This window comes from Heptranchias perlo, chromosome 10, assembly GCF_035084215.1.
Source record: "Heptranchias perlo isolate sHepPer1 chromosome 10, sHepPer1.hap1, whole genome shotgun sequence".
NCBI lineage: Eukaryota > Metazoa > Chordata > Chondrichthyes > Hexanchiformes > Hexanchidae > Heptranchias > Heptranchias perlo.
The window spans coordinates 58794026-58807016 of record NC_090334.1 but is presented as its reverse complement, the minus strand read 5'-3'; the positions used below and the strand labels follow the sequence as shown (position 1 = coordinate 58807016).

General features: G+C 40.3%; 1 protein-coding gene across 4 annotated transcripts in view; it reads right to left on the bottom strand.

Annotated features, from left to right (window-relative positions):
• The window catches only part of zc3h14 (zinc finger CCCH-type containing 14), a 37006-nt gene that overhangs the window by 433 nt on the left and 23582 nt on the right, over positions 1 to 12991 (bottom strand). For 3 of the 4 annotated variants that reach the window (XM_067991876.1, XM_067991880.1, XM_067991878.1), the window contains 7 exons: positions 12059 to 12214; positions 9944 to 10094; positions 7929 to 8122; positions 7135 to 7255; positions 3105 to 3241; positions 436 to 518; positions 229 to 338 (listed from right to left, as the gene is read on the bottom strand). In XM_067991876.1, the coding sequence (XP_067847977.1) occupies positions 229 to 338; positions 436 to 518; positions 3105 to 3241; positions 7135 to 7255; positions 7929 to 8122; positions 9944 to 10094; positions 12059 to 12214 (952 nt within the window). The remainder of the gene's footprint in view (positions 1 to 228; positions 339 to 435; positions 519 to 3104; positions 3242 to 7134; positions 7256 to 7928; positions 8123 to 9943; positions 10095 to 12058; positions 12215 to 12991) is intronic. The other variant, XM_067991877.1, reaches the window with a different exon arrangement.

The following is a 12991-nucleotide window of genomic DNA, read 5'->3' as shown; positions in this document are numbered from 1 at the left end:
GTAGCTATTATCCTATGGACTATGCTTATAAAGCTAATACTTTTATTTTATGTATTTTTTTTCCCTGATTAAGTGCAAAGAAGCATGGGAGCAAAATTTGCTTTATGTTGCCATTACCCACATTTTTCAACAGAAACACTGCAATGATCTCACAAATGATTGTAATATTTACAGAACTTATATTTACATAATTTACTACAAAATTTTTATTTTCCAAAGCTATATTACCTATTTTGCTGAGACCTGGTCCATTTTAGTGCATGGCGTGGAGGTAATGTAACTGCAGGATGGTAGAATGTGCAGTCAGCTCTCTTACAGTGTGTGCTGAATCGACATGGCTGGGAACAACATCACAACAGTCATCACTCTCTCCTCTCATATATACATATATTCTCATTTCTACAAACTCTTATCTTTTCAAATCATTTTGCATACCTTTGGATGGATAAAGGGGCATTCTACTTTTTTGCAATCTGGAAAGAATCGACACAAAGAACTGCCTGGACTTGTCACAGGTGCTACAGAATAAGAATAAATTTGAAAGATTTACTGACCAAACCAGAAATCACTAACTAAATATGTAATTTTGTCTAAAAAACCAGCAGTTATGAAAAAAAAATGCTGAATACTGGACTTTGGTAACACAGGTTAGACCATGCAGTGTAAAATTTCCCCAGCCTGCTATATATTAAAAATCTTATGTTGTACCCACTTCCTGTCAAGTTTACACACCATAAATTTCTAGGTCAACAATACAATGGAAACTGCGTAAACTTGTCATGCTGTAATTACACCCTCCCCCCAAGAGAGGCACTGCAGCACCACTACTATCAGGAGTGTGTAATTATAGTATGACAAGTGTAAGAACATAAGAAATAGGAGGAGTAGGCCATATGACCACTCGTGCCTGCTCCACCATTCAATAAGATCAAGGCTGATCTTCTACCTAAACTCCACTTTCTCATCCTATCCCCATATCCCTTGATTCCCTTAGTGTCCAAATATCCATCGATCTCAGTCTTAAATATGCTCAAAGACTAAGCATCCACAGCCTTCTGGGGTAGACAATTCCAAAGATTTACAACACTCAGTGAAGAAATGTTTCCTCATCTCGGTCCTAAATGGGCGACCCCTTACCTTGAGACTATGACCCCTAGTTCTAGATTCTCCAGCCAGGGGAAACAGCCTCTCAGCATCTACCCTGTTAAGCCCACTAAGAATTTTATGCTTTTCAGTACCTCTCATTCTTCTAAACTCCAAAAAATGTAGGCCCATTCTACTCAACCTTCGTTGCACCCCCTCTAAGGCAAGTATATCCTTCCTTAGGTAAGGAGACCAAAACTGTACACAGTATTCCAGGTGTGGTCTCACCAGAGCCCTATATAATTGCAGCAAGACCTGCTTACTCTTATACTCCAAATCCATTGCAATAAAGGCTAACATACCATTTGCCTTCCTAATTGCTTGCTGTACCTGCATGTTAACTTTGTGATTCGTGTACAATGGTATCTAAATCCCTCTGAATACCAACATTTCTTAGTCTCTCACGTTTTAAAACATATTCTGCTTTTCTGTTCTTCCGACCAAAGTATTTAATTTCACATTTCCCCACATTATACTCCATCTGCCACCTTCTCGCCCACTCACTTAACCTGTCTATATCCCTTTGCAGCCTCTTTGCGTCCTCCTCACAGCTTACTTTCTCACCTAGCTTTGTATAGTCAGCAAATGTTCCCCTCATCTAAGTCATTGACAAATGTTGTAAACAGCTGAGGCCCAAGCACTGATCCTTGCAGCACCCCACTAGTTACAACCTGCCAACCTGAAAATGACCTGTTTCTTCCTCTCTGTTTTCTGTCCGTTAACCAATCCTCAATCCATGCTAATATAGTATTCCCAAGCCCACGAGCCCTAATCTTATGTAACACCTTATCGAATGCTTTTTGAAAATCAAATTTACTACATCCACTGGTGCCCTCTTATCTAATTTGGAAGTTACACCCTCAAAAATTCTAATAGATTTGTCAAACACGATTTCCCTATTATGATTTTCTAAGTGTCCTGGTACTACGTCCTTAATAACAGATTCTAGTATTTTCCCTACTACTGATGTCAGGCTAACTGGCCTATAGTTCCTTGTTTTCTCTCTCCCTCCTTTCTTGAATAGCGGGTGACATTTGCTACCTTCCAATCCACGGGGACCGTTCTAGAATCTAGAGAATTCGGGAAGATCAAAAGCAATGCATCCACTATCTCTGCAGCCACCTCTTAAAACCCTAGGATGTAGGTCATCAGGTCCAAGGAATTTTTTGGCCTTTAGTCCCATTAATTTCTCCAGTACTTTTTCTTTATTATTCTTAATTACTTTGAGTTCCTTACTCTCATTAGACCCTTGGTCCCCCACTTTTTCTGGTATGTTTTTTGTGTCTTCTACTGTGAAGACAGGTACAATTCCCCATTATAATTTCTCCTGTCTCTGCCTCCAAGGGACCCACGTTTACTGTCCCTAATCTCTTCCTTTTTACATACTTATAGAAGCTCTTTCAATCTGTTTTTATATTTCTTGCTAGTTTACTCTCATATTCAATTTTCTTCCTCTTTATCAATTTCTTGGTCATACTTTGCTGATTTCTAAAACCCTCCCAATCCTCAGGCTAACTACTCTTTCTGGCAACATTGTAAGCCTCTTCTTTTATCAAATACTATCCTTAACATCTCTAGTTAGCCACGGTTAGTTCATTTCTCCCGTGGAGTTTTTATTCCTCAAGGGAATAGATATTTATTGAGAATTATGAATTATTTCTTTAAATGTTCGCCATTGCTTATCTACTGTCATATCTTTTAATCTAATTTCCCAATCTACCTTAGCCAATTCCCCCTTCATACCTACGTACTAGGCTTTGTTTAAATTTAAGACTCTAGTTTCGGATTCAACTACATCTCTCTCAAACTCAATATGAAATTCTATCGTATTATGATCTCACTACCCCAGAGGCTCCTTAACTATAAGATTACACAGGCTGATTGCATTATAATGTGGACATAAGAATTTATAATTGAAATTTGAGACTACATACAATGAATCAATATTTTACTATACAAACCTGGCTGTTTTGGCACTGCTGCACTTCGTCTGCTTGCATGAGTGTATGGGCAGTCTGGTCTAGTACACTTGGAGTCATATTTGCAATTTGGATGGATAAACAGGCACTTGTCCCCAAATTTACACTTTGGAAAGGTTCTGAGAAAAGGTAAAAATTATTAGTGAACTGCAATCAAAAGTTTCAAATCAAATGAATTTCCAAATTGCAGAATTTTGAAATTCAAATCTATATTCCTCTATAGAATATAAAAATTACTCAAAATAGGATTCTATTTGAAATTATAAACTAAAATTTCAATTATCTGTAAACAAGCACAATTACAGTAAGTTCACACTTTTATACTGGTGGTCATTTCATTTGGACCCTGGAAGACTGGCATCCATTAGCCAGCTCCTTGCATTTGCACCACTAAATCTAATTCTCTTAACCCGATGGCTGAATTGTAGACCCATTTTCTTTGTGGGTTTACAAGTCTGTGCTGGGACAAGGGAACCAGATTTATTAGTTTAAACACAGGGAGCCAGCTCACAGTCTCTAGGAACCTGAATTAAGCGAGCAGCAGTATAAAAGCAGCACATGCTGGTTGTCAATAATGTGGCAGAATTATACAGGTATTTGAAGCAAATTATACTAGAACTACTATTCCAGTATAATCTGCTCCGGTACCAAGCAACTGAGTTAGCCTCTTTACAATACAGTGCGTGCCGAGAAAGAGCTAATAAATGTACAATTGATTGGAATAAGACTGTAGATGTGCAAAACATTAGGAAATTTAATTTTGCATTTTGGTACATATATAACTCAATACAATGTAGCTTTTACATCTCCCCCTCAAATCGCCATAATCAGCAAATGTATAAGGGAGGTGGAGAATGGGTTAGTGAGGGAAAACCTTGTCTGGGATGGTGCCGGACCCTATGGAGAGACTAATGCTAGGAAACGGCAGCCTTTCTCTAGATTGGCTAACAGTGAATGATTTTTCCAACACTTGGATAGGGTCAGTTAGCAGTGAAGGGTGGTATAGCTTTAAAATAGGATACCCACTATCATTGATGATATCACCAACATCTCTAAGCAGTTATTTTAAAATAAGCTCTGTGCTGGGACTGTAACCATTACAACTAAAACTCATCAAATGTCCTCTTTAATAATTAGTGACCTTCAGGTAACCTAACAGCATTATTGTAGATACAACATTTCCATTTGTATACATACAAACACAAAATTTGGCTCATCAACAAAACAGGCATCACAGGGTGATTATATAGATGAATATTTTGTTTGCTTACACTGCTGAAGAAAATTTTACACGGATGGCACAACAGGTAAGTGACTGTAATTACTCCCAACAGTTTTGTGTGCCCATACAAATGGTCAGAGCAATATCACCACAGTGAATTACTGTCTTTAATGGACAGCTGTCTAAAAGTATATGGCAGCGATTATTTTACATTATTCACTTAGCTACCAGTGTCTAAATAAACAAATTCCACTGCAGATTCCAAACTGAGTTTTTTTCATTTGAGACATCCATTTCTTTTTCTGTGCATGTCTTTTGTGGACATCTAAGAACCAGGAGTTTAGTAGTAGTGAATCAGAGATAGCACAAAACCGTCCCCAAGGAAATTCTTGTCATCTTAATGTTTTGTTTTGCAGATTAGCCCTTAAGTCACAGCTGTGAACAGCTCCATATTTAAAGGTCATTAATTCAGTCAAATTTTTTTTTATTCGTTCATGGGATGTGGGCGTCGCTGGCGAGGCCGGCATTTATTGCCCATCCCTAATTGCCCTTGAGAAGGTGGTGGTGAACCGCCTTCTTGAACCGCTGCAGTCCGTGTGGTGACGGTTCTCCCACTGTGCTGTTAGGAAGGGAGTTCCAGGATTTTGACCCAGCGACGATGAAGGAACGGCGATATATTTCCAAGTCGGGATGGTGTGTGACTTGGAGGGGAACGTGCAGGTGGTGTTGTTCCCATGTACCTGTTGCTCTTGTCCTTCTAGGTGGTAGAGGTCGCGGGTTTGGGAGGTGCTGTCGAAGAAGCCTTGGCGAGTTGCTGCAGTGCATCCTGTGGATGGTACACACTGCAGCCACTGTGCGCCTGTGGTGAAGGGAGTGAATGTTTAGGGTGGTGGATGGGGTGCCAATCAAGCGGGCTGCTTTATCTTTGATAGTGTCGAGCTTCTTGAGTGTTGTTGGAGCTGCACTCATCCATGCAAGTGGAGAGTATTCCATCACACTCCTGACTTGTGCCTTGTAGATGATAGAAAGGCTTTGGGGAGTCAGGAGGTGAGTCACTCGCCGCAGAATACCCAGCCTCTGACCTGCTCTCGTAGCCACAGTATTTATATGGCTGGTCCAGTTAAGTTCCTGGTCAATAGCAACCCCCAGGATGTTGATGGTGGGGGATTCGGCGATGGTAATGCCATTGAATGTCACGGGGAGGTGGTTAGACTGTCTCTTGTTGGAGATGGTCATTGCCTGGCACTTATCTGGCGCAAATGTTACTTGCCACTTATGAGCCCAAGCCTGGACGTTGTCCAGGTCTTGCTGCATGCGGGCTCGGACTGCTTCATTATTTGAGGGGTTGCAAATGGAACTGAACACTGTGCAATCGTCAGCGAACATCCCCATTTCTGACCTTATTATGGAGGGATGGTCATTGATGAAGCAGCTGAAGATGGTTGGGCCTGGGACACTGCCCTGAGGAACTCCTGCAGCAATGCCCAGGGGCTGAGATGATTGGCCTCCAACAACCACTACCATCTTCCTTTGTGCTAGATATGACTCCAGCCAATGGAGTTTTCCCCCTGATTCCCATTGACTTCAATTTTACTACAGCTCCTTGGTGCCACACTTGGTCAAATGCTGCCTTGATGTCAAGGGCAGTCACTCTCACCTCACTTCTGGAATTCAGCTCTTTTGTCCATGTTTGGACCAAGGCTGTAATGAGGTCTGGAGCCGAGTAGTGCTGGCGGAACCCAAACGGAGCATCGGTGAGCAGGTTATTGGTGAGTAAGTGCCGCTTGATAGCACTGTCGACGACACCTTCCATTACTTTGCTGATGATTGAGAGTAGACTGATAGGGCGGTAATTGGCCGGATTGGATTTGTCCTGCTTTTTGTGGACAGGACATACCTGGGCAATTTTCCACATTGTCGGGTAGATGCCAGTGTTGTAGCTGTACTGGAACAGCTTGGCTAGAGGGGCAGCTAGTTCTGGAGCACAAGTCTTCAGCGCTACAGCTGGGATGTTGTCGGGGCCCATAGCCTTTGCTGTATCCAGTGCACTCAGCCGTTTCTTGATATCACGTGGAGTGAATCGAATTGGCTGACGATTGGCTTCTGTGGTGGTGGGGATTTCGGGAGGAGGCCGAGATGGATCATCCACTCGGCACTTCTGGCCGAAGATGGTTGCAAACGCTTCAGCCTCGTCTTTTGCACTCACGTGCTGGACTCCGCCATCATTGAGGATGGGGATGTTTGCAGAGCCTCCTCCTCCTGTTAGTTGTTTAATTGTTCACCACCATTCACGACTGGATGCGGCAGGACTGCAGAGCTTTGATCTGATTCGTTGGTTGTGGAATCGCTTAGCTCTGTCTATAGCATGTTGCTTCCGCTGTTTATCGTGCATGTAGTCCTGAGTTGTAGCTTCACCAGGTTGGCACCTCATTTTCAGTCAAATTTACTGTAATTTATCTGGACTCACTGTTAAACTTTTTGTTTAACAGTGAGTCCAGATAAAACTGTTCTGTTAACCAAACTAAAACAATAATAAAATCTAAGACAGTGAAGCACTATTAGATCCTCTGATATGCTGTTAAATCTTTTAGTACTCTTCAAACGAAGTCTTCAGTTAATAAACACAAATGTAGGCTAGAACTGAAGCAAAGCTAATTTCTAGCTTACATTTAATAAATGTGCAAAGCTGAAGACAGAAAGGAATGTTCAATACACATCAAGCAAAGCGATCCTGATTGCCATAAATTATTAATGAGAAATATTTTGGGCTTTTACTTAAAAGATACTCACTTGCATGAAGCTACAGGATGATGATACATACATTCATCACCATTTTTACATGCAGGCCAGTACTTGCATCGTTCTAGAACTTTCTGTCGTTTTACTTGAAAGCCGCTGTCCTCAATCTCTTCTAAGATGGAAAATGAAAAGAACATGATTTAATATATTTGGCTTATGTTGAGTGCGTAACTGTGATCTAATGCTAGTGTCTAGAATTTTATAAAATGGTTTAATTTTTTTTTTAAAGTTATGAATTCTGTCAATCTATATCCATGCACTCATTAACCAAAGCCTAGAGAAAGGCTTTCCAAGCAACAGTTCAGCATAAGTGTATTATTTGTAAAGATCCAAACTGAATTCAGTATTTAAAAGTTAACATAAGTCTTGTCTTCAATCTTGGTCGTTCCCCCTGGCATGGCCCCAATCTTCACTCTCTTCAATCCAACAGATTGGTCATATCTGGCGCACAGCCGGTTCAGCCATCTGTCACCAAACCTGGCTGGACCACATCAAGCGCTAAGCGGCCTTGTGCTCCTCTGCCAAAACCACCCACACGTCCTGGAGAGCAAAAATAAACTCTGGCTTCTTATCCACCAAACCTCCATGTGCAAGGAGCTGCCCTTTAGCGACATCATCTGCAGACATGGGGTCAGACTTTTCATGTGCGCTGATGACACCCAGCTCTGCCTCTCCATTACCTCTATGTTGTCAGACTGCTTGTCCAAAATTCAGTTTAGTCCTTAGTCTGGATTTTCTTATGTTCTATTAACAAGAATTCTAAAAATCAATGATTAGGCAATTACCATCAGACTCCCTCAATGTCTGAGCAACAGTCTGTATTGATAATCTGTATTTCCTTCCTGCCTCTTGCAAAAGACCCCCCTGCTCCATTGGTTCAGTCTCCTCCTCTTGTTCTGAAATATATCCAGGAGGACTTGGAATGCCATCCAGTGTCACAATAAATTTAGGACTTGATTCTTCACAGTCATGTTGATCTCTAACAAGGACATTTAAAAAACACAGTAATTAACAAAGTTATGCCTTTTTTTGATTTATATATTCCACAAGACATGCTGGAACAGGGTACAACATGACCCAATATAGGTATAACAAAAATGGTTTAAAGAGTCTAAATAAAAGTATACAGGAATTTCTGTGTAGGAGCCCTGGAATTCCTGTAGAGAAGGTGTTTTTAACAGATAAATGAGTCACTGCTTCAGCAATTTTAGACGTGATGAATTCAACCACAAGAGACACCTATTCTTCTTGTGAACACTTAAAAAGGCTAATCAGGGACAGTCAGTATGGATTTGTAGAGGGCAGGTCAGGTTTGACTATGTGAATTGAATTTTTCAAGGAAATCATAGCACAGAATAATGGAATGTGATGGATGTTGAATATAAGGATTTTGAAAAGGCACTTGATGAGGTACCATGTAAGAGACATGTTGCAAAAGTTAAGGCACATGGTATTAAAATAAATGTAGCCACATGGATAGATGGGTAGGGGACAGAAAGCAGGGCTTCCAGGCAAAGAATTTTTGGATTGGCGGGATGTGGGTAGCCATGTGCCCAGAGATCTGTGTTGAGATCTCTTTACGTATATAAAGCAGAGAAAGATACAAGACTAGGGGGAGAAAGCAGGGTAGTGAGATTAGTTTTAAATTGCTCTAGCAAAGTACTGGCACAGACACAATAGGTCAAAAGGCCTCCTTCAGCACATTAAACATCTAAATGTTCTAGATATACACACAAACAGAATGACATTGAAGTTTGATTATGATACTAAATTAGGAAGAATGCAAGAGATTCTGGAAAGGCAGACAAGTTAGTGGAGTGGAAAAATAGAAGAGAGAGTGGCAGATGCAGCTCAATGCAGAAAAATGTGAACTAGAACATCTGGAGGGGGTGGGGAGGGAAGCAAAGTAACCCGTGTAACAGTTTGGGACTTTTACATATTTGGCCTGAAAGTGATTTTGTTTTTAATTCATGTTAAGACATTGCTATAAACATTAGCTCACAGGAAATAGAGCATATATTTTAACATAATATTTACAGCCAGTTTAGAATTTTAATTAAGATGGGACTCCAAATGGAACAGCCGTTAAACCTTGTACTGTGTACGTTTGCACGTTACATTATCTTTGAGGCAATAAGTCGGTTGGGCAGGGTCCTATTGGTGATAGAATGGCTTTCATTCAGTGTGCTCAGCACGGGGGTTAATTGAGCATACAGGTGCTAACAGCTCCCATATTGAAGTGGGCATCTCATTTAATATGGTTTTTTTTGACTGGCAGCTTGATGGTCCAATCCTCGACTCACAGAGTTGGGGAGGGTTCAGAGGACTATTTTTTTCTTGTCTCTAATGTTGGTAGCTGTGGTCAATACGTGCAGGTAGGCAGGAAGAAAGAGATCTAGAACGGGTAGATCAGCTGTTTTTGAGTTCGCTAAACCTGCAATGCTGAACATGACTGAATAAGAATGCAGGCTTAGAATTCACTTTTTTCCCCTGTAGTGCTGTGTCAAGAAGCTGGAGCACGTATTTTCATCTTTGCCCTGGTAGCTGGGTCAGCACGTCAAGGACTCCAAATGAATAGTGATGTAGATGGGGAAAGGAGAGAGCTACAGACGAGGATTCTATCTTGATTAGATTTTACTGACAAACATTTAAATTATATAACACACAAGGAATAATTTAGTAACTTTGAATGTGATTGATGGAATGTTTGTAGTGTTCTAAAATATACAATTAAACGCAAGGACAAAGCAATCATGCTTAGATACTGCTAAACCTAGCAGTACATGAAAGGGCTACTCACTTGGTCTGCACCACACGATCTTGTTCTGTTGATACACCTTCCACATAAATTGCAGCTTTTCCCTGGAGCTGGGGTTCCACTCCTTCCAATACAGGTTTCTTCAAGATGAATGATCTAGTGTCACCACCTGGTCTTGCTTCTATTGGTTGCACTGTAGAACCAATACAAGATTATACTTTGTTTCATGATTAATAATTCTTCAAAAATATAAAATGCTGCATTTGGATACAGGCTTTATTCCCACTTTCATGAGCTTCTTGATCTCAACTATGCCATGTGGTAAGTTGGGAAAAGTCACACATGCACTGCTCTCACATATCTCCTAGCTGCCACCTTAGAACACAGACTTGGGAATATGCTCCTGTCCAGCTGTCTGTGGATGAACTGAGGAGACAAGAAGTATTCATACCTTCAAACAAATATGACAAATGTACAATAAATGAAAACTGCTGTCCTACAATGTGCAAAAGAATTATTTGAGATTTCTTTTTTTTTTTACACGACCAAAGGGTAAAAAGTTTTTTTTTAAATTACACTAATATTGACCACAGATAAATTACACAACTTCAAGAAATGGAGTATTTCAAAATGTAACATTCTGAAGTCTTCAATAACATCATCCTCAGATACTGGGGTATTGCCAGAGGACTATGGAATTGCAAATTTTACACCCTTGTTCAAAAAAGGGTGTAAGGATAAACCCGGCAACTACAGGCCAGTCAGTTTAATCTTGGCGGCGGGGAAACTATTAGAAACGATAATCCGGGACAAAATTAACAGTCACTTGGACGAATGTGGATTAATTAAGGAAAGCCAGCACGGATTTGTTAAAGGCAAATCGTGTTTAACTAATCTGATTGAGTTTTTTGAGGTAACAGAGAGGGCTGATGAGGGCAATGTGGTTGATGTGGTGTATAAGGACTTTCAAAAGGCGTTTGATAAAGTGTCACATAATAGGCCTGTCAGCAAAGTTGAAGCCCATGGAATAAAAGAGGCAGTGGCAGCATGGATACGAAATTGGCTAAGTGACAGGAAACAGAGAGTAGTGGTGAACGGTTGTTTCTCGGACGGGAGGAAGGTATACAGTGGTGTTCCCCAGCAGTTGGTACTAGGACCACTGCTTTTCTTGATATATTTTACAACACCAAGTTATAGTCCAGCAATTTTATTTGAAATTCACAAGCTTTCGGAGGCTTCCTCCTTCCTCAGGTGAACGTTGTGGAAATGAAATCCTCGAACCCTTCGCATTTATAAATCACAGAACAATACTTGGTGATTACAGAAAGCCTTTTCAACTGCCCGTTGCCAAGGCAATCAGTGTGCAGACAGACAGGTGTTACCTACAAGGACTGGAGAAGCTGGGGTTGTTCTCCTTGAAACAGAGAAGGTTGCGAGGAGATTTGATAGAGGTATTCAAAATCATGAAGGGTCTAGACAGAGTAGATAGAAAGAAACTGTTCCCACTGGCAGAAGGGTCAAGAACCAGAGGACATAGATTTAAGGTGACTGGCAAAAAAAACAAAGGTGAAATGAGGGAAAACTTTTTTACAAAGCGAGTGTTTCGGATCTGGAATACACTGTCCGAGGCGGTGGTGGAGGCAGATTCAATCATGGCCTTCAAAAGGGAACTGGATAACTACTTGAAAGGAAAAAAATTGCAGGGCTACGGGAATAGGGCTGGGGAGTGGGACTAGCTCGATTTCTCTTGCATAGAGCCGGCGCGGACTCGATGGGCCAAATGGCCTCCTTCCGTGCTGTAACCTTTCTATGATTCTATCGTGTCCGAGAAATGAATGACGCCTGTGGGGACATACGAGTGATGAAGATCACTAAATTGAGAGGGCTGCAGGCACTCAAGAAACGATACTCCTGCAATAGTCACTACCTTCAGAGAGGGAGGGGGGAAAAGAGGGAAGGAATAAAAAAATTAAAATATTTTAAAAACTACAAATACAATGAAAAATGGAAAACATCTACTTAAAACTTTATTCCAAAATACTACATTGTTCCTTTAACTTTCAATAAGAGTTATAATTGTAGTATTCTTCTGATGTCAATTTCTGAGACTTTTTAAGTCAACTTTACTATTAACATAAAAGTAATTTTGGATCTTACAGTAATACTTTTGTACAGGTTGTTCAGCTGTATTGATCTGTGGTTGTAAGCCATGCTGTTGCGGTTTGTCTTCTGCATTAATCACTTCAATTTCATTGCTTTCACGTATGGCCCTAGTTCTAGGAGCCACAGGTACTGTCTGTCTCTGTGAAACTACTGTACAAAAGGAAAACTTGCAGTTATAAAGTAGAATTCTTTTCTTTTCATGTTTTTTCACCTTTATCTGTATGTTCTTACAATTTTAGTTTAACTTTGCCAGAGAAGTCAGATCAACTGTCGGATACACATCGGTAGAAAAACGGAAGTAAGAACACCTTGTAATTAAATTACTGTTTCAATCTCCCAATGTTCAAAAAGAGTCACTTAATCAATCATTCTGAAACTTTGGGATGTGGACCTGTCAGTTGGGCATCATTGAGGGGTGAAAATGGAAATGACACTAGAATGGAATGTTTTGTTTCGATAAAACACTCGCTCATTGATGCAAAATATCCAAATTGTAACTAACAAACACAGCATCACAAAACCAGACACAGGAATTTATGTCAACATCTGTTACAATTTGGATACTTTGTTATCAAAACTGATCACACAACATACCATCAAAACCAAATGTATTGACCACTTCGCACCTCCAAAATAAATGTATAGATTAAGAATGAAATTAAAAGGAATTCAATAGAATATATTTCCTCTTTAAATACTGAGTAGTAGTTCCATAGTCCCTTAGGATTGACATAGCTTGTGAGTAATGTAACCTCAAGATGGGTATACAGGAGATGCAAGTTTATGCACCCCCAGGGTTAACTGTTTACAACTTGCACCTGTACAAACTCTATTATGAACTCAATTAGAAAAAAAATACCAACATTAAAAAAAGTCCTTACAGTTTAAGTTATTTCCTTTCCTTTTGTAAGTTAAAAAAATCTAAGT